Genomic DNA, 21,208 nt, shown 5'->3' with positions numbered 1-21,208 from the left:
GGGTCCACGCGACGCTCTCGCACACAAAGACGCAGATCTGGCGCGAAAGCACTTTTACCGGCAGTGGGCTGGGGGAGGGTGCGGCTGCACTGCACCACGCGGATCGATCGTTGCTGCCGTTGTAACAGGACACCCGCTTTATTTCTGCAAGGGAAAAAAACTTTTCTCGTTGTTCAGGTTAAACGGCCGTTAAACAGAGGCGTCTGGTGTGTCTCGCGCGCTATTGTTTAGTGAGCGCGTGTGTAAGTTACGGGAGTTCTACCGGACGCTGCGCTTCTTTGTTCTGTTCTGCGCGTCCCGTAGACTCTCCCTGGACTGTGCAGGTCTGCGACCCCATGGTAAGTGCATTTTACATCAGAATTCCATAATTTGCTTTAACCGTACCGTAAATTCGTTTCGTTGTAAACTTTCGTGTAAACCCCGTGGGTCGTTGAACATTTCCTGGATCCTTTAATCGGACTCGGGTGCTCCCTTTATTACCCCCCTGTTAGTGCGTTTAATCTTTATAGAAGTATAAAGCACCGCATTTATACCGCAGCTCATGGTTTCTATGTGACTTTTAATCAGTGATTTAATCCTGCTAGTGTTGATTACCGACTTTGATATGTTGCTTTGGTTGTTTTGTGGCTGCACGAGCGCTCACTAGGCGAAACCCCTGCAGTCATGCGCGTGCTACAGAAATCAAATGTTTATAATTTTATAGTTAGTGCATTTAATCAATGCAATCGATTAAGAGCGTGCAAATGTTGAACATATGCGTTTACATGTGAAGATCACATTTAAGCAATGCATTTGGTGAGAATGTATTTGCATGTCAAAATTGCATGTAAATATGTATCATTACAAACAAGCTTTAAAGTAGGTACATTGTGTCAGTTAAGAAATAAGTAACAAGCATGCATTGTGGGAGAGCGTCTGCTTGTAATGTGCATTGCGTCGCATTTGAACTCCACGTGGGCAGTCATCATTTGATCTAATGACCCTGTTGTCTTCACAGATAATCTTGTAGACGTTCTGCAGCAATGCTTGGAGTCAACACTCACACACTGTACGGCTGGGACATGGAGCACTACTTTTACGATGAGATGGACACTGAGGAGGACTTCTTTAAGTCTACAGCCCCAAGTGAGGATATATGGAAGAAATTTGAGCTGCTTCCTACCCCGCCCATGTCGCCCTCAAGGACCCTTGTTGGGGACTGGTTACTGCCGCTACCAGGGGACTGGCTCGGGTGGGCACCGCCGAAGGTATTAACATGTGATGAGGAATACGAGGGGCTGCACAAATTCGACCCACTGGACATTTTTGGTAATCTGGGCTCTATCGTTATCAAAGACTGCATGTGGAGTGGTTTTTCCACGGGTCACCGACTAGAAAAAGTGGCTCATGGTGAGCGAGCACCGGTGACTGCTCAGATTCAGACCTTGACCACACAGAAAACTGCTCGTGCTCCATCGGTCACGCCCGTGACTGGGACCCATGCGGCGCAGTGCGTGAGCCCCGCCGCAGTCCTGGAACTCCCTGTCCCGCATAACAAGAAAGTGGCTGCGGGCTCCTCCGGTTCTGAGTGTCGCTCGGATTCATCCGGTAAGATATGCGATTACTTCACATGTGATTACTGGCATGAGTCCATTTGTACTTCAGAATAATCCTGAGCCAATGAGGTCATATATCTGCTGTTACTGTGCCATAAAAATGGATGTTAACAGAAGTAATTTATCTAATAACTTCAGATCAGATTTGGCAGTTAGTTAGTGTTATTCTTCTATTCTAAAGAAAATTGGTCCATAAGAAGCCAAAGCATCAAGCTTTGCCTGTGACCAAGCCACTTGCCGACTAAAAGCCGATGTGGAGCGTCAAATGTTGGAGCGGATTCCTCTTTTCCCTGCTCAAAGTTCTGTAGTCCGCTCCACGCCCGGTTTTCCTTTCCCACACCCTGCACGCTAGTGAGGGGAAACTTCACTTTTATAAACCCAATTGTCACTGCAGGCAAGGTCATGCAGCGTTTACATTCATCATATAAGATGTTCTGTCTTGACATTTAGTTTTTTTGTGATTTAATGTGTTCAATATGGTTTCAAATTTAAAATATGTATATTTTTCATCCGTTTTATTTTTTAGTTAACAAAAAACAGTTTTAATAGTTTAGGTTAACAATAATCAGAATAAGTTTGGGGTATTTTTCTCTATTTATACAAATGTGGTTTAAACAATCTTGGTAGTTTTATTATTTTGACCTCTTTTTTGCCGTTTAAAATGGCTATAGAAGCTGGAATGGCATTAAAAACAAACTGGCTCATGTGGCTGTGTAGATGGAATGCAACTGTCTTGCCAAGAACTGTGAAATATTCTACAGACTGACTTTTATTAGTGAGGTGACATGCAAACAACCATCACACATTGGTTAATTTAACCCCTATGCAGTGGATGCATTGTTTAATTGTAGGTTTCCTATTCAGTTTTCTGTTTCAGACAATCCAGTCCTGTTTTCTTTTTATTATTAAAGTATGTTGTGGAAAAGATCTCAATTAATTTGATATGCTAAGTGCTTTAGCTAAATGTGCCAAATGTTTTGTGGTCTCAGATGACGATGAGGATGATGATGATGATGATGATGTGATTGACGTGGTGACAGTGGACAACCGACCGAAGCGTGGTCGCCCTCCAAGCCGCCGAACGCCTGTAACCATTACAGTGAGTGCCGATCCATTTGGACCATGTCCCAAGCACTTCCACGTGTCTCTACATCGGCAGCAGCACAATTATGCTGCTCCTTCCCCTGACACGGATCCTGAGGATGACTTCGATGAGATTGAGCCTGTGAGCAAACGGCCACGCCTGGAGCCTTCGTCCTCTCCCTCGTCTCCACTTTCCTCACCTGCCACATCGGACTCTGAGGACTTCAGCGAGCAGCGTCGTAACTTCCTGGAGAGAAAGAGGAGGGATGACCTTCGCTCGAGGTTCCAGGCGCTCCGGGAGGAGATTCCAGGTCTGTCCGGATCCTCGAAGACCTCGAAGGTAGCGATTTTGACGCAGGCGACGGATTACTTGCTGAAGCTTCACGGGTGCCAACGGCGACAAGCTCAGGAGAAGAAAAAACTGAAAGCCAAACAACAACAGCTTCTCCGCAGGATCAGTGCGTTACAGAACTCCTGAAAAAAAAATTGTCTGCTTTAACACTGCACAATATTTCCAAAGCTCATTATGGACAAGGGAACTCATTGTTTGTCAATCACTGAAATGACACTTAAAAACACTTCAGGGAGATCTTTAAAATCACATTGAAATCTGCCCTTCTTGAAGGGATCTGTACATGTGTGCGTTCTGGGCTCTAGACTTCAGTCGACACATGGACAACTTTGTTTGAGAAGACAATGACAGAAATGTGCACATGCAATGCCTTTATAAACCTCAGCAGATGGTGATGAAGAGGAAGTTGATACATTTACCTCCATAGCAAGAAGGGTGGGTGGTGTTTGTGTGCATGTGGGGGGTGGGGGGGCAGGTTATTATGAGTGGGGAGCATGGTGTTTGAACATGTGTAGAAAATATGAAATGTCTTGTTCATAACTTGATCTGTACAAAACTTGTTGTAAATACTGTATTAAGAGGATGTTGTCCTCCTGTATCTACTCATCAACTGCACAGAAATTCTATTTTGTTAAAGAATAAAGCATCTAAAATTAAAGTGTTTTTTCCTATTTAATAAAAAAATTTGGCCAGGGTCTAAAATGAAAACTATAGAGTTACGAACTCCAGACGTCTTGTAAGAATAAACCTAAGATGGAGTAATACCGTTTAAGCTAAATTGTTAATTTCCTGATTCCTTTATTTTTTTTATTTTTTTATTTACATTTTATTTGTTCTGAATCTTAAGATTCAAGCAGCAAATTAAGGCTCATGTTAAGATTAGTTTTTCAGATCCTTTCCTGTGTGTGTCTGCTGTTAAAGCTGAAAGAGGAAGTGTTCTGGATATTTACTGCAAAACCGGTAGTTCAAAAATCACCTTTACCCCCCATTATCCTGCACAACAGGTTAAACAGTGACATGGTAGAGGTGTGAAAACTGATTTGCCTTTATGGGAGGCTTATTCTCTCGCTCATATATATTAAATTTAGTCCCATATCTAATTTCTTCAAATGAATTCTTAAAACTGCAGAAGTGGGATGCAGGAAGCTGAAAGAGGAAGTGATGCAAGCAGCCCTATGCATTTTCATGTGTATCTGAATTTCTTCACCAAACTGGGATCAGTTTAGTCCATCAGATTTTACTTCATGATTGTCTAGAAAAAAAGTTTATTTTGAGAGCGAGAAATTAATACTTGTGCAGCAAGGACACGTTAAATAGACCAAAAGTGACAGTAAACGCATTCTTACAAAATGTTCTTCTGCAAATAAACGCTGCTCTTTTGAACTTTGTATTCCACAAAAAAATGTATTCAATTAAAATAATTTTCAACATTGATAAGTGTTTCTTGAGCACAAAATCAGCATATTAGAATGATTCTGAAGGATCATGTGCAACTGAAAACTGGATTAATGGCTGCTAACTTTATCTACATTATCTTGTTATAGTGCAGCTATTATTGGTGTTTGGTGTGTTTATTTTCAAAGAGGCCATATCACTCTCTTTTCCCATTATTCAAAGTCTATTACATAAGAATCCACACATAAACAGTAGCTTTCTCTCAGACATAAAGCCCGGCTGTACCAGCACCATCTCTGCCAAGCGTTGACCCAGATTCCATTCCCATAGAATCACAGGAAGTCAGACAGCTCCCAAACAACCGGTGACCCACTGATCATAATAAAGCTAATCTTTGCCACACATACTCACTTATTTAGTTCCCACTTCCTAATCCCTGTGTGTGTGTGTGTGTTTTTCTCCAATCTCTTTCATTTCTCCTTTTCTCTCTGTCAGAGAGTAACTGCAGTGTTTATGTCTCTCCGTCTCTCGGTCTGTCTGTCACCTCACTGTGGACGTTATGGTCTGGGTGTGGCACTGGCACAGAAGCAAGTTTATAGCATTTGACTTGCTCTGAAACCGAATCTGTCTGCCCAAACATTTAAGTAAATCAGGAACAGCTTTTATTTGGTGTGCTTTTGGCTCAAATCTCAAATAATCTTAATCCCACAGGTTAAACACAACAGCCATCTGGCTGCAATCAGATAGACCCATTCGTCTCCACTTTGCCATCCAAACATATAAACAGTATTAAAGCATTTATGTAATCAGATTACTTTTTCAAGTAACTAGTAAAGTAACACAAAAGAAAAGAAAATATCGGAGTTACTTTTTCAAACAAGTAACGCAAGTTACTTTTGTTTTCCCATTTACATGTATTAATTTAGCAGATGCTTTAATCCAAAGCGATTTACAAATGAGGTAACACGTGATTCATCACAAAGAGGCAATCAACACGAGCCGTGCAGGTATACAAAGTTTCAGAGCATTGTTTAGAATAGTACAAGCTAGAACAGGCAGAGATTAAGGAAAAGTAAATGCATAGGGGAATATTTGTTTTCAGCAGGATGCAGTTGAGATAGAAGAGATGAATCTTCAGCTGTTTCTTCACTTCTGTTTCTTTCAGATATAGGGTTGGGAAGATCATTCCACCAGCAAGGAACAGTGTAAGAAAACGTTCTGGACAGTGATTTTGTGTCTCAGTACAGGTACGCATTTACGGACCTCAGGCTTCTGGAGGAGATGTAGACTCATAAGAGTGGAGGGTGCAGAGCCTGTGGCTGTTCTATATGCAAGCATCTTGAACTTGATGTGAGCCGTAACTGGTAGCCAGTGAAGAGAGATGAACAGAGGTGTGACGTGGACTCTCTTGGGCTCATTGAAGACCAGTCATGATGCTGTGTTCTGGATCATTTAGTGGTTTGATCAAACATGATGGAAGTCCAGCTGGAAGAGAATTGCAATAGTCCAGCATAGAAATGACTAAAGGCCTGGATGAGAAGTTGTGCAGCATGTTCAGTTAGGAAGGGTCTGGTCTTCCTGATGTTGTGCAGTGCAACCTGCATGTGCAAGTGCAATCTTTGCATTGTGGTCTTTGAGGGCTGGTCATCAAAGATTACCCCAAGATTTCTAACTCAACTTGATGGGATTTTTGTTGATGAATTAATCCTACCTATAGCAGGCAATAATAATCTAAACGACAGACTCAGAAAACTGGGTATGAAGCAAACACTTACACGCTTCCGCCGTCTCGTGTGACAAATCGCTTCACCTGCGATTAGTTACTCGACTAAGCAACATTTATAGACGGACACCTCTCCTGTCGCCATGTTGAGAGAAATCGGCTGTAAGGTGCAGAGGTGTTGTGTGCGCTGTGTGAACATAATAGTATTGTATTTCTAGACTAAATGTGAGCATGCATTTACTCAACTCACTTGCACAAAAACAGATTCAGTATTGCTCAAAATGAATAAAAACAGTGAAATGCAAACTCAGAACATTATGCAAACCTGTATTAACCTGTATTTGGAAAACAAACAAGCAAGCCCAGCACAGATAAGAAAAAGGTAACGCAAAAGTAACGTAACTCATCACTTTCCATAAAAAGTAACTAACACGATTAGTTACTTTTTTAGGAAGTAACGCTGCAAAATATTGTAATGCATTGCTTTTAAAGGCACACTATGCAAGATTTGTACCTTAATATAACAGCTTCGAAATCATCGGCGCTGGCAAAACCAGCAATGCAAGTTTGAGAGGTGGCGCCCCGCTCTTGTTATATGATGGAAAACTTTCAACTTTATTTTGTATTATATCTAATTAACAATTACTAAATGAAAGTATTGTCTTAAATACAGGAAATACATGTCTGTACTTGATTTTTAAGTATTACACTCCTAAGTGGTTATTAGATTGGATTTCAGGGGTTTGTGTGTCTATGTGTGCTCGTTGGTAAGGAACAGCTATTGCATTGTGTTGATGCACTCTCAGATGAATGGAGAGCCTTACCCAGTTGTATCATTTGAAACCGCCCCTCTGTGCTGTGATTGGCTGAAGGAGTTGTATCCCAATCATTAGATTGGTGGTGGTGGGGGGGAGGGGGAGGGGGTCTTTGTCTGTTTGGTTTTTGTCTTTAATGAGATTTTAGACTCCTAGTCATCAAACCAAAGCCTCAATTGTCAGCAGCACCATGTCTGCACTAACTTCAATGCATTATCATTGATGTCGTTTACAATTTGCCTGGATGCAATATTAAATGAGAGGAATTCTGTGTGCTTGACTTGTTGGATATAATACAGCAATAATTCTTAAATTTGTGATGGTGGGAGTGTATAGCTAGGCAAATACTTTTAATTTCCACAACAAAGTTGAAAAAGTTGCTTCTCTGCTAATTTTTTTATGGATCTATGAATGTTATGCCTATGGGATCTATGCAGCATGTACAAAACCAAGAACTGTACTTTTACAGTGTACATTTGCATTTTATTCTATTTTTGTTCTATACAAGCACTATACAAACTCAAAATAATTCTGAGACTCAGTGCACATTTAGATTATAGATTAAAAATAAGGTAATAAGCACCTGGGAAAGAAAAGAAAGTGTGTCATTAGGCATGTATGGTTAGTGTGTATATGTATCCTTGTGTGATGTAAGCTGAATATAGGTCGGTAGTGTAGGGAGAGGGAGCTCTGGCTGACCTCAGCACAGACATGCCTTTGTTATGTAACTCTCTTCTCTTCCCTGCCCCTCCCTCTTTCTCTCGCAATTGCTCTTTTCTCAGATTCAGACTCAAGCTTTTGGCATGATAAAATGAGCTTAAATCCGCTACGGATTAATAAACATTTTTTATATACATATAGTCCATATATAAAACATGCACATAAACATAAACGCATTCTTCTCTCCCAACCCATGGCTGACGCTTGCTTCATAAAGTATGACATAATTAATGATCCAAAGCTGCCCTCTGGCGGTAGAAATTGAAATTGTCTTGTTTGTGAATAAAAGACAAAGGGTTATTATATGCACGATTATATACGCCTATTATATGCACAAACAGTAATGCAGTAAAGGTAAACCTGTTAAAACATTTCAAAGCACTTAATTCTGCATAGCTCTTTAGCAAACAACCTTTTTGCTTACCTGTGTAGTCACAGATCTCTTCATAATTTCTGTTGTTTGTGCTATTATGAGCTATTTTATAGTTTTAATGGCTACAGATCACGCGTATTTATTTTTATTTAAATACACAACAATAAGCTATAATAATCGATTTAAGTGCTTTTCATTAAAGGTATTGGTAACAAAAAATCACCCAGTTGCAAACCTGTTTCATAGTTTAAAAAAAAGGATAGTGAAAGTAAATTGTGACATTGTAACATCCAGAATAAAAATAAAATAAAGTTTATCTCTCTCGTCAATGTGTCCTTTTAATTATATCGAAGCAGTAGGACAAAAACAACACAAACACTTATATTTAATATTTAAAATGTAACTGACGTTTTTTTTCTAGTCCAGTGGTAAAAGGGTAAACGAGGTCGTATTTATCTACCTATCTGTCTGCGTCAATGTTTTTTCTCCCCATTGGATGATTTGGATGTCGATCAAAAGAACATCCACTAGGACGGCAGTTTCACGCGCAATGTTATTGGTCATTTCATGTGATCGCCCCGCCTGGCAAACGCCGAATCTCGCTTTTGATTGGCTAAGACTGCGTCGTTTAAATTTGAACCGTTTCAAACAGCGGAAAGTTATAGACGCACATAGCATCTCTGTGTGTGTCGCGCTGTCTTTCACTGAGAAGAAAACGTTTTTTGTGTTAAATTTGAGCAGTTTGAATATAAGGTACGTATTTTAGGAAACCGTATACACAGTTATAGGATATCTATAATGAAATATTGCGCGATATTGAACAGTAAAAGACGTTGCTAATTACGGTTTTTCCAGTGCTACTAGGGACGTTGGTAATTGTTATCGATCTAACGTTAATTGATTTATGCAGAGATCTTCACACTTATTGTATTCACGAAATGTGTGCAGTTATTTGGATAATAAAAGCAAGAAAATGTAGTATTGGTTTGGAAAACAAATATAAATAGTTTGATCTTTGTTTGAGATTTAGAGACATTGTATTTACAATAAAAAAGAAAAACATTTCTTTTTTATTGAAATGTATGGTTCTTTAGTGTTATTTTTAATCAGCCCTGTGTCATCCATGTGGGCGCGTGGCTGTTAACTTTTAGTCTTCGTTCAAATCTTCCTGGTTGTTCTTGGTTGGCTTTCATTTCGATTACTTGATCTTGGATCTAACTGTGTCCAGGTTAAAACCTGATCATTTTATTTATGATGGTGGGCTGTTTATAACCTGTCCAGGTAGGCTGTAGGAGAGAGAAGCTGTCAGAAGTGCCTGTCATTACAAAGCTGACAATTTTATTGTCAGTCCTACATAGTTGAGCAGAATCCAGGGAAGGACAGATGAGGCCAAAATTGGTAATGATTCTTTGAAAATTTTATCAGTCTCTTGTTTCTCCTTGTCATAATAATCATGCCATCAAGGGATTGCCACAGTATCTTGTAGACCATTATGTCACTATAAGCCAAATCACAAGGCTGTGTTGCTGCCATCAAAAAAAAAAAAAAATGCTTGGTTAACTGCTGGTTTTCTTCTGCTATATCCTTTGACCATCTCTCTAAGGCATGATTCCTTCACAGATAAAGAACCACTTTGTCCCCTCAGCACATGGCTGAATTGCACCGGTTGATACATGCTTGGGTTGTTATTCACAGTGGGTTAGTCTGATCTCTGTCTGATGCTCAAAAGAAATGCAACAGATTTGAGGTGTCTCATGAGTATCAGTGTCTCTGGGTGTTGGGTGAGAAGGTCAGATGCCCGCCTCCGGGTCTTATCAGTAAAACCAGCTGTGAATGGTACCCGCTGGGTGTGGCTTTCCATAACCCATGTTGTCATATTCTGTGTGTCTCTTATCTTGCAGTATGAGTTCTGAGGCGCTAAAGGAGAATCAGGGAGCTGTATGGATGAACGGCAGTTCGGAAGACGCTTGTGACATTTTCGCATTGGAGCAGCCGACTGGCAGGCCCTCGATCCTGCGGCAGTCGCAGGCTGACAACATCAGCAGGACTGCGCATAGAGGAGCAAAGGTGGGTTTGCCAAAGGTTTCCATTTGTTTCTACCTTTTGTTTTGTGCAATAAATTCTCAATTGTAATGTTTTCTATTTGAACATATATTAAAATATAATTTATTCCTATAATGGCAAAGCTGAACTTTCAGCAGTCATCATTACTCCTGTCTTCAGTGTCGAATGATCATTCAGAAATGTAAATTTGCTGCTCAAGAAACATTTCGTATTACTATCAATGTTGAAAACAGTTGTGCTGCTTAAAGGCACCCTAAAATCAAAATGTAAAGTTTTTATTTTATTTTAGTTTGAATATGTTAGCCTTAAAGGGTTAGTTCACCCAAAAAGGAAAATTCTGTCAGTAATTACTCACCCTCATGTTGTTCCAACCCCGTAAGACTTTCGTTCATCTTCGGAACACAAAGTAAGATATTTTTTGATGAAATCTGAGGGCTGGCTCATTCCTTCATAGGCTGCAAGGTAATTTCATCTGTCAGCCCAGAAAGATTAGTAAAGACATTGTTAAAATAGTCCAAGTGACTACAGTGGCTCAACCTTAAAGGGGTGGTTCAGGATTTTGGACATCAGACCTCATTTCCAAGTTAGCCTGGGTGTTATTTATCAGTGGAGACATTTTTCAACATTTTTCATCCAGTCCTTCCAATTTCTAACATTATTCTCTCAACAGACACTTACATCGATAGTCTGGCGTTATAATTTATTTGCTTTTGGTGTACTGTGGAGTGGGTAAAACTGTTTTTAATGGCAGGCTAGCAGATACCGTTGACTCGTGCTAGCCTAGCACCGGTGAACTATGCAACTGGAAAGACCTGAAAAATCCTGAACCACCCCTTTAAGTTTATCAAGCGACGAGAATACTTTTTGTGTGCAGAAACAAACAAAAATAACTACTTTTTTCTACTATTCATTTTCTTCTGTGTGGGCCTTTGACGTGAATTCACGAGAGCGCCACGAAGCATGCGCAAGAACTGAGAAGATGACACAGATGGGTCTCGATGTAGTGTTTAAAATGGTTCTAAAGTGTGCATTTCCTTGGGTATCCGAATCGGGAGAAACCAATGAGAAAACGTAAAAGTGCCTTACCAATGCCGCAAAATTAATGGCTTACCTTTAACCTTCTCGTGCATGCGTCGTGGCGCTCTCGTGAACTCACGTCACAGGCCCACACAGAAGAAAATGAATAGTTGAATAAAGTCGTTATTTTTATTTATTTAATTAAAAAAAAAAAAAAAAAAATTGCGCTCAAAGTATTCTAGTCGCTTGATAAACTTAAGGTTGAGCCACTGTAGTCACTTGGATTTGGACTATTTTCTACTGAAGATGAACGAAAGTCTTAGGGGGTTGGAACAACATGATGGTGAGTAATAACTGACAGAATTTTCATTTTTGGGTGAACTAACCCTTTAAGGTTATGAATAAGCTGATGTGTTCCAGAACAATGACAAAATTCGCATTTAGGAGATAATAAGCTTTCAAAACTTAAGTCTCCCACTTTCGCTAAAATGGATAATGGATTTTTATAACATCACCGTGGACTTCAGCTTCTCATCACATCTTCTGTCCAATCAAATGCTCTCTAGAATCTAAAGCAACCCGTCCCCTCTGCTGTAAATGCCACCTGGCCAAAGCGACTGGCGTTGACAAGTCACAGAGAAATATGGGTTGGAGATGTGTATTCGGTTGCTCAAGTTTTATTCCATTTTCCAACTGTACGTTGGTTAAGAATGAAATGGCTAGAATTTATTCACACCTGTACTATTGAATCCAAACTATCATCAGTGCTCGGATTCGCTTCCATGGTGCTGTCAAGTATGCATTGTAGTCTGTGAGGTAAACTAAATGCTATTGGCTATTTGAAAAGGGGGAGGGGCCATTCAATATGACTTTTGTAATAGTGCTAAACTCTTTAGTACTTACTTAAGAAGTTAAGCATTTGTTGATCGTGCATTGTCGGACATGTACTGTAGTTTAAATTTACATGCATAGTTCTTTGTTGCTTTTGCATAGGTTTGTTTTCAAACTCCACGGCGAGACCCAGTCACAAAGAAAATCATGTCCCCAAGCCGCACCAGTAGGCCTGCCATCCAAGAGGGCAACACTAAAGCACTGGAGACTCACTCAGCCTCTGCTGACCAGTGAGCAAATTACTTGTAGCTCAACTTGTTTAGTATTTAATTTTTATTTTATATTTAAGAATAATAATTTAACAAGGCATAATAATTTAACATCTAATTTAGTTCAGTGTCTTTATGCAATCATAAGCTGTAACAGTCATTCATAATAATCTATTTAAATGAAAATGACAATCCACTAACATTTTTAATTTTTAATTATTTTTTAAATACATTTTTGTTTTACAGGAGTTCATTGTTGAATAACACCTCCACCACACTGATTGAAATGCAGAGTAACTGCACTGCCTACCCTGATGATGACATTCCTGTTCAGAGCAAAGGGGCTTATACCCTCGATCTCGACAATCCAGATGCTATCAACCCTTTCCAGGGGTCCAATAAAATGGCGAATTCACCTCCTAAGTCTTCTGCTTTTCCTGAGGCTTGGATATCAGAGCTTGTAGAGTCTGATACAACTGCAGCCCTTGTTTCTGCACCTCAGGCTGAGGTTCCAGAGGTGACCAACACTGCACTTGATGAGACTCTTCCTTTTATCTCATCAGTGGATAATTCCCTTGCAGAATGTTCTGCCAACATATCTTCAGCAGAGGGTACTGTCATCCTCAAGACAGATAATGTTGAAAACAGCATCACAGAGACAGAGGAGACTGATATGACTGACCCAGTCCCAGCGTCACAGCAGATTCCTACCACGGAAGATCAGCTTGAGGCCCAGGATTTGCCACTTCCCCCCGCAGGATCATACAACTTGGATTTTGACAATCTTGATTTGCTCAACCCATTCCAAACTGGTGGCTCAAAGATCCCAAACTCTCCTCTGATTGGCAAAGCATCAGCTGTTTCTGATCCACCCGTGCCAATCCAAGAAGCCAAGCAGGAATCAGAGATCTCAGTCCAGACCCCAGATGTCCCACCCCTGCCAAGCCAAGAAGCCAAGCAGGAATCAGAGCTCTTAGTCCAGACCCCAGATGTCCCACCTCTGACAAGCCAAGAAGCCAAGCAGGAATCAGAGCTCTTAGTCCAGACCCCAGATGTCCCACCTCTGACAAGCCAAGCAGCCAAGCAGGAGTCTGAGCTCTCAGTCCAAAGCCCAGATGTCCCAAGCCAAGAAGCCAAGCAGGAGTCTGAGCTCTCCGTCCATAGCCCAGATGTCCCAAGCCAAGAAGCCAAGCAGGAGTCTGAGCTCTCAGTCCATAGCCCAGATGTCCCAAGCCAAGAAGTCAAGCAGGAATCTGAGCTCTCAGTCCATAGCCAAGATGTCCCAAGCCAAGAAGCCAAGCTGGAATCAGAGCTCTTTGTCCAGACCCCAGATGTCCCAACATCCTCCAATGCCTCGGTGCCACCTAAGGCAAACCAGATGCTACTAGAGTTTAATTTTGACGATGGAGCTGAAGTCAAGCGCAAACCTCCAAAACGCCTAGGGGTCAAAAGACCTGCAGGTGCAAAACCTGTGACCAAAAAAACAGTCACAGAGAAGAAAGAACCAGAACCTAGGAAATTGTCTCCCAAGAACCCAGAGGAGACAAAACCTGTGGATGTTCCTTCTGTTCAAGGTTCTTACACCTTTGATTTTGACGACCCAAACTTTAACCCCTTTGGTACAAAGGCTGCAATGGGTAGCTCTCCACCACGTGGGGTCCAGACGAGCCCGGTTTTGATGAAAGCACAATCTCCTCTTCAGCAGCCTGAGGCTCCTACACAGGATGATCAGCCTGAGAATCGGTACAGAAACTAGAGCTACGCATGTAATTTAAAAAATAATTTTTAGAATCAGAAGCGTGCCTGTAGTATTGGTTTGATTCTCAGATGAAATGATTAAATGTATTCCCTAGGGGTGGGGGATAAAATCGAAAATTCAAATGTTAAATGATAACGTAATGTTGACGTGCAAATAACAGAGACATATGATGGTTAGCGAGAAATCCGACTGGCACCCTCTGCATTAAAATCTATTGTAACTTTGGCTTCTATGAAGTTGAAGGGGAAAAAGGACCTGGACAAGAGCCACGCTTTATTCAAGTAGGGTTCTAGACTGCAAGCAAATGGGCGACAAGAGGTCTCACTGGTGCGACCACTACGTTGTCCAATTAATAAGAGTAGCAACTTCTGTTACATAAGACAAACTAAACGAAACCGCACTATAGAGAATGTGACGTCACGCGTTGCATTCCGGGAAGTCGCCGCCATATTAGGTGGTTTCGCTCTCCGTTGCCATGGTTACTTTGACAGTGAGACCGAGAGAAATAGCGACAGGGAGAGATATACCAAGTAGTCAAACAGTAAGAAAAAAAAAAGATGCATCGATAATCGTTTTATCATCGCATCACAGCCCTTTGAATCGTAATCGAATCATGAGGTGTCTAGTTATTCCCACCCCTAGTATTCCCTGAATGCAATGAAATGCACTTTGGATAAAATTATTTACCAAATGCATAAATGTAAATAATTGTTGAACTCAGATTTTTCTGTTTTTTCTCCTCCAGATCTCACCAAGCAGTTTCTGAAAGCAATAAAAACATGGTAGAAACTGATCTTCCTGTCACCAAGCAGGTAACTGCCTTTCAATTTAAGAATTTAAAAAAACTTGTTTCCACAAGTTATGATCGATTTCATAAAAAATATTTTACACTTATTCTCTTAGCAGGCAGAAAATATAGAGTCATCTGCTGTGTCCCACACTTACATATCACAGGAGCCAGAGATCATGGCAACACCTGAATCTTTATTGGATTTTCAGAACCAGACCTGTGATCTTGGTGTGGTGACACCAAGTGAAGATGAATTTGTGCCAGGGGCATTGTGTGAGTAAACATGGTTGTATGTTTTGAATGACACTGACTCATCAGGTGCAAGCTTTTAACAATGGGAGCAAAATGTTTGCTCTTTGTCTCAGTCATGCCAGGAGGAGATTTTGATGGGCAGATGGATTATCTGGAGCAGTTTGGGTCTAGCACTGTGAGTGTTTCCATTTATGAGCCTTAAATAAATAAAGTAGAAGTAAATGAGTTTTTAAAGTAAATGCTGCACCAAATAGTGAAGCAATTAGGTTATAGAGGGTATGCGCGTGATGTCACTGTTGGCTGGAGTGACTGCGGTTACACCCACTGAGTGGCAAAAAGACTGAGCGGCAGCATTTGTTTTCAGTGTGAACACACAAGACATCTAAACCGGAAAAGAGCTTTGCGATTGTCTGTACATCTAGTTTTGACTAGAAATCTGAGGTATGTTTTTACCGACTGCTGAACGCTACAGAACAGAGAAGCAAATGTATTGCTGCAATTCATAGAAACAACTGGACTCCAGGCAGCGAAAGGTGGATTTGCAGTTTTGTGTCCATATGCTGAATTTAGGGGTAAAATCATACACTATATATTGTATTGACAACTCATCAATTAAATATTTACCATCGTATATTCTGGATAATTGGATGTTTTTAAATAAACACTGGCAAAAAAGTTTACAAGTTTTAGCTCTATTGACAATAGGCCTATATACAGTAGTCAACATTTGAAGTGGATCAAAAAAGTGCATCAAAGTTGTCCTAAGACAAGAACAGGTAGTTAAATTCATGTATAACTTTGAAAGGATTTGATCCACTTCAAATGTTGACTACTGTATAACACTGATATAAGTGATCTGAATTTAGACCTACCCATCTTGTATTTATATAAAGCTTTCACAGGCTAATTTGCTTTGTTTTTCACTGGCGTCGAAATCGGGCACATATAAATGTCAGGAAACGCGTTTCGTGGCTGCATGTCAATATCCATGGATCACTGGATCTTTGGTAAGTTGTAAGAAACACTATATCGAATGTTTAAACCTTTAGTTTAAACGATAATCTCTATTTTTTGCAGTTTCCCCTATTAAATCCAATCATGCAGCAGGCTCTTTTGCCACTCAGTCTGGGTGAGGGGGTGTGTTCCGGCGGGAAAGTGACTTCAATGCATACCCTCTATTAAGCAATATTTCAGATTTTCAGTGCTTCACAGAAACTCTTTTTATAGTTTAAGGAGTCAGCTTTGCGGAAACAGTCACTGTATTTGAAGTTTGACCCGCTGTTGAAGGAGAGTCCAAAGAAAATTGTGGTGGACGGTGGCAACTCTGGATTCAGCCTGCCACGGCCTTCTCTTGCCATCAGGTCAGTATTCTCCACAAACACATTCAAATGAACTTTTCTCATTTTCAAACCTCTTTTGAAATGTTACTGAAAATATTACAAATTGCCTTAATGCAACAGATCTGATCTTCATTGTGATCAAAATCCAGAGTGCACACATGAGCGATCATGCAAACTTATTTTGTGTGTTAGGATGATGGAGGCTGCGAAGTCTGAAGTAAAGCAGAAGTCTCACTATGACAGTATGAAACTGCTGGATGATCTGCCTCCACCAGTAAGACAACACAAACTCCCATAATCCTTGGTTTTGTAACATATTCACTACATTAGTAGGCACTGAAACAAGCATTTTCCTTTGCACACTGGAGCCAGTTTTACCATGTCCATTCCTCTTCAGGCAGTGGAAACTGTGGTACCAGATCCAACTGTTCTGGACTTACTGGTTCACACCTTAAAACAGCCAGTGAAGACTGAGGACTCCATCATAGAGGTTCTGAAGTACAGTCAGAGAGACATGGACGCTATACTACAGAAAGCAGACAGAAAGGTCAGTTCCCACACAAGATTATGAGCACATGTCTCATTGGCCTCTCTAATGGTACGTTCACACCGGACGCGAATAGCGCGTCAGGCGCGAGTGATTTCAATGTTAAGTCAATGCAAAGACGTGTTACGCGCGTAAAAAATTCCTGCGGCGCGGTAGACGCGAATACGCCTCATTCGCGCGTCAAGTTCGCGCGAATTGAGCGTCTGGCGCGTTTGCTCCTGGAGCAAATTGTGAAACTCCTGAAACCCTCCGGAGGGTCTGGTGGACCCGAGTACAGCGACGATGACCCCTACGCAGCTGTTTCTGCTCTCCAGAGCATATACAAGCGGTGACTCTCTCGATTAATGCTAATGCTCGATAAACATCTAAAAAAGATGGCCGCCAACGGGTTTCGAAACTTTCGCCTCTGACGCGCATAAATTTCGCTTCAAACTTTCGTTTTTACGCGTGTCAATTTCGCTCTTGACGCGTGAATGGACACAAAGTGGTCAAGCATATAACTAGACGCGGTAGGCGCGAATTTGACGCGCTATTCACGTCCGGTGTGAACGCACAGTAATGCTTTGTTTCTCTTTTCTTAGGCGGAAGAACGGCAAAAAGAGATGCAGACTCAGATTGATAAATTGTGTCTGGAGAATCAACACATGTTGTAAGTCCTATTAAGACAAACACTTTCACATAGGGGTTACCATGATCATTGCCTTTCAGGATTGGAAAAGTGATGGAAATATCTTGAATGAATATTTAGTCAGATTGATCTCCCTCTTGTGATGTTTGAATTCTGAACAAGTTGTTCTTTGAGCTTGTTCTTTTTAATTTGATTCTTAAATAAGTAGGGCTGTGTATCGAGTTTGATACTTTTTAGGCACCGACCAAATCACCGACCAAATTTCGATACCCTAGGGGTTAATCTAGTCAATGTCAGTTAGCCAATAAGCATGCAGCATGATTGACTGTGGCAAGGCATCAAGGAAAAATACAAATTTATGCCAGTTACGCCCAGAGACATGGCTCACACATGAGGCTGTAGTGTGTAGGCGTCCCAACCACCATAGATGTAAAAGATGTGGAAAAGATCAAAAGTGTAGCACATTTCACCAAGCTCGATGCCAACAGTGCGCGATGCAATATTTGCGACAAGATAATTGCTGCCAAGACCGGCAACACGAAGCACTTAACAGTGCATGTAATAAACTTTAAAGCAGAAAGTTGCTCCGCCTTCGACTGTAAGAATTGGAGCGCATCACAAATTAACTGAAACTCGGCGTATAGCGCAAGGCATATATTCCGCCCCCCAGTGGCCTATATGAGTCATTGAGTCTGTAAAAAGTCAACAAACTAGTTAAATAAGTTGTTTTTTTTAGGTAATATGTAATGTAATCTTGTTAAAACAGATTTCATAAAATTGGTATAGAGAAAAAAAAGTATCGTTCAGGAACCGGTATCGGTCAGGGTATCTATCGAACATTTTTGAATAATTCCCAGCCCTACAAATAAGGTCAATTTTTAAAAAAAGTAAATTAAAAGAAATGACACCAATGAATGATTTGCTTACAATTCAAACATCTCAAGAGCAAGATAATGATTCAAAGTGTTTTTCCAGTCAGTTTGGATTACTGAATCAAAAAGTGTGAAATCCATAATGAATAATTGACATTTGAACAGTGCACCAATCACACACACACTCTTCCTCTTCTCAGGTTCATAGTGTCAGAATTTGAGGCCACCATCACTCAAATCACAGGTGTGACCAGATTTTTTGATTAAGCACATTATTTTTAGGGAGTATGTTGGATATTAAAACACATCTGTGTTTACAGATGAGCATAAACAGAAGGAAGACTTGGCTAAAATTGAGTTGCAGCGAGTCCTTCAGGAAAAAGATCAGCTGTCTAAAGAATTGAATGAATTGGAGCAATCCTTCTCCTCTGTTGTCAAACGTCTTGACAGATGCAAGGAAGTTATTGAGGGATTCAAAAAGGTACACTTTGAGATTTCTGCAACAAGACTAGCAAACTTAATCCCAAATCAAGATGTTATTTTAGTGTATAACAGTCATTTTTTTCTTCTTCTGTCCTATAGAATGAGGAAACGCTGAAGCAGTATGCTCAGAACTGCATGGACAGACTGCAGAAAGAGGAAAAGCGTTATCAAGCTCTGAAGGCCCATGCTGAGGAGAAACTAGATCAGTATGTGCTCTTCAACAGTCTGTAATGTCTGAAATACAGCGGGGAAAATAAGTATTGAACACGTCGTCATTTTTCTCAGTAAATATATTTCCAAAGGTGCTATTGGCATGACATTTTCACCAGATGTTGGTAACAACCCAAGTAAGCCATACATACAAAGAAGCAAACAAAAAATAAGTTCAGAAATTAAGTTGTGTAATAATGTGAAATGACACTGGGAAAAAGTATTGAACACATGAAGAAAGGGAGGCGCAAAAAGGCATGGAAAGCTAAGACAACTGCTGAAAACTTACAGTAATTAAAAAGCAATCCAGCCCCGTCAGTGGAAATTAATAACAGCTGGTTCAGTCCCAAATGATGGCCTACAAAAAGGTCTCATTGCCAAGGTGTCACACAAGACACATCTCATGATGGATAAAAGCGAAGAGCTGTCTCAAGACCTTCGCAACCTAATTGTTGCAAAACATAATGATGGCATTGGTTATAGGCGCCATTCTAAGCTTCTGAATGGTCCAGTGAGCACTTTTGGGGCCATAATACGGAAGTGGAAAGACAATAATTTCACCATAAATTTGCCTCGACCAGTGCTTCTTGCAAGATTTCTGATAGAGGAGTGAAAAGAATAATCAGAAGAGTTGTCCAAGAGCCAAGGATCACTTGTGGAGAGCTTCAAAAAGACCTGCAGATAGCAGGTACTGTTGTCTCAAAGAAAACAGTAAGTAATGCACTCCAACGCCATGGCCTGTATGCACGCTCACCACGCAAGACTCCATTACTGAAAAAAAAGCATGTTGAAGCTCATTTAAAGTTTGCTGCACAACATTTGGAAAAGCCAGTGAAATACTGGGAGAATTTAGTGTGGTCACATGAGAGCAAAATTGAACTGTTTGGATGCCATAATACACACCATATTTGGAGGAGAAATGGCAGTGCACATTACCCTAAAAACACCATACAACTTGGCGTTGGCTCTTGGACAACTCTTCTGATTATTCTTTTCACTCCTCTATCAGAAATCTTGCGAGGAGCACTGGTCGAGGCAAATTTATGGTGAAATTATTGTCTTTCCACTTCCGTATTATGGCCCCAAAAGTGCTCACTGGACCATTCAGAAGCTTAGAATGGCGCCTATAACCAATGCCATCATTATGTTTTGCAACAATTAGGTTGCGAAGGTCTTGAGACAGCTCTTCGCTTTTTACCCATCATGAGATGTGTCTTGTGTGACACCTTGGCAATGAGACCTTTTTGTAGGCCATCATTTGGGACTGAACCAGCTGTTATTAATTTCCACTGACAGGGGGCTGGATTGCTTTTTAATTACTGTAAGTTTTCAGCAGTTGTCTTGGCTTTCCATGCCTTTTTGCGCCTCCCTTTCTTCATGTGTTCAATACTTTTTCCCAGTGTCATTTCACATTATTACACAACTTAATTTCTGAACTTATATTTGTTTGTTTCTTTGTATGTATGGCTTACTTGGGTTGTTACCAACATCTGGTGAAAATTTCATGTCAATAGCACCTTTGGAAATATATTTACTGAGAAAAATGATGACGTGTTCAATACTTATTTTCCCCGCTGTATGTCCTTTCTTATGAATGTAATAGTACAGTAAACCTGGATCGATTAATATGGCTAAAAAGTCTCACCAATGCCACTGTTTCAGAGCAAATAAGGCCATAGCCGAGGTTCGCACTAAACTAGGCGCAGAGGTGGCAACACTGCAGGTGCAGCTCAAGAGAGAACAACTGAAAGTTCAGTCCCTTGAGAAGGATCTGGGACAAAAGGTAATTGAGTGCACACAAGGGATGTCCCTCTTGCAGTGGTGGTACAGCAGATTCTTATGGGTGTAGGGCTGAATTACTTGTTGTGTTTAACATCTGTATTGCCTTTTTTGTTGACATTTTCTATTTTCTATTTTCAGGCTAAAGAAGTCAAAGATGTCTCAGATCTGTGTGATGAGCTGCTGATTAAAGTGCAAAAGCATGGTTTTTAAAGCACTTTGCCCTTTGTGTTCATTATTTGTGTTGGTTCGTTATTTGTATTTGTTGTAAGAATGTTTAAATAAATAATAAAAAAGAATGAAAGTATAAA

At 40.5% G+C, this 21,208-nt stretch overlaps 2 protein-coding genes across 4 annotated transcripts; both read left to right on the top strand.

The window, feature by feature from the left end:
• On the top strand, window positions 1–3,688 carry mycla (MYCL proto-oncogene, bHLH transcription factor a). Its single transcript, XM_084092238.1, has 3 exons — window positions 1–338; window positions 998–1,587; window positions 2,585–3,688. Exons 2-3 carry the CDS (start codon window positions 1,023–1,025, stop codon window positions 3,154–3,156), a joined length of 1,137 nt encoding a protein of 378 aa, XP_083948364.1. The 5' UTR covers window positions 1–338; window positions 998–1,022; the 3' UTR covers window positions 3,157–3,688.
• Window positions 3,689–8,703: 5,015 nt separating this feature from the next.
• tacc3 (transforming, acidic coiled-coil containing protein 3) lies at window positions 8,704–21,208 on the top strand. Of its 3 annotated transcripts, XM_084094034.1 has the most exons (17): window positions 8,724–8,809; window positions 9,338–9,454; window positions 9,958–10,123; window positions 12,131–12,258; window positions 12,484–13,980; window positions 14,742–14,808; window positions 14,900–15,059; window positions 15,152–15,213; window positions 16,266–16,399; window positions 16,571–16,652; window positions 16,776–16,925; window positions 17,507–17,574; window positions 18,626–18,669; window positions 18,746–18,906; window positions 19,008–19,114; window positions 20,781–20,901; window positions 21,039–21,208. In XM_084094034.1, the coding sequence occupies exons 3-17, from the start codon at window positions 9,959–9,961 to the stop codon at window positions 21,108–21,110; spliced, it is 3,018 nt and encodes a 1,005-aa protein (XP_083950160.1). In that variant the 5' UTR covers window positions 8,724–8,809; window positions 9,338–9,454; window position 9,958; the 3' UTR covers window positions 21,111–21,208. The 3 variants fall into 3 exon arrangements, with proteins under 3 accessions (XP_083950161.1, XP_083950159.1, XP_083950160.1); XM_084094035.1 differs by lacking the exon at window positions 9,338–9,454 and having other exon boundaries at window positions 8,704–8,809; window positions 14,903–15,059; XM_084094033.1 differs by lacking the exon at window positions 9,338–9,454 and having other exon boundaries at window positions 8,704–8,809.

Source organism: Abramis brama (genome assembly GCF_963993115.1).
Source record: "Abramis brama genome assembly, chromosome: 19".
Lineage (NCBI taxonomy): Eukaryota > Metazoa > Chordata > Actinopteri > Cypriniformes > Leuciscidae > Abramis > Abramis brama.
Note: the sequence above shows the minus strand (reverse complement) of the source record. Positions and strands in the feature narration are given on the sequence as shown.

Bases quoted from the DNA above. Each gene is read 5' to 3' on its own strand.
- tacc3 (XM_084094033.1), top strand. From the start codon at position 9,959: ATGAGTTCTGAGGCGCTAAAGGAGAATCAGGGAGCTGTATGGATGAAC. The intron at 13,981-14,741 runs GTACAGAAACTA...TTTCTCCTCCAG, and splicing joins GATGATCAGCCTGAGAATCG to ATCTCACCAAGCAGTTTCTG. The intron at 18,907-19,007 runs GTACACTTTGAG...TCTGTCCTATAG, and splicing joins TTATTGAGGGATTCAAAAAG to AATGAGGAAACGCTGAAGCA.
- mycla (XM_084092238.1), top strand. From the start codon at position 1,023: ATGCTTGGAGTCAACACTCACACACTGTACGGCTGGGACATGGAGCAC. The intron at 1,588-2,584 runs GTAAGATATGCG...TTGTGGTCTCAG, and splicing joins GTGTCGCTCGGATTCATCCG to ATGACGATGAGGATGATGAT.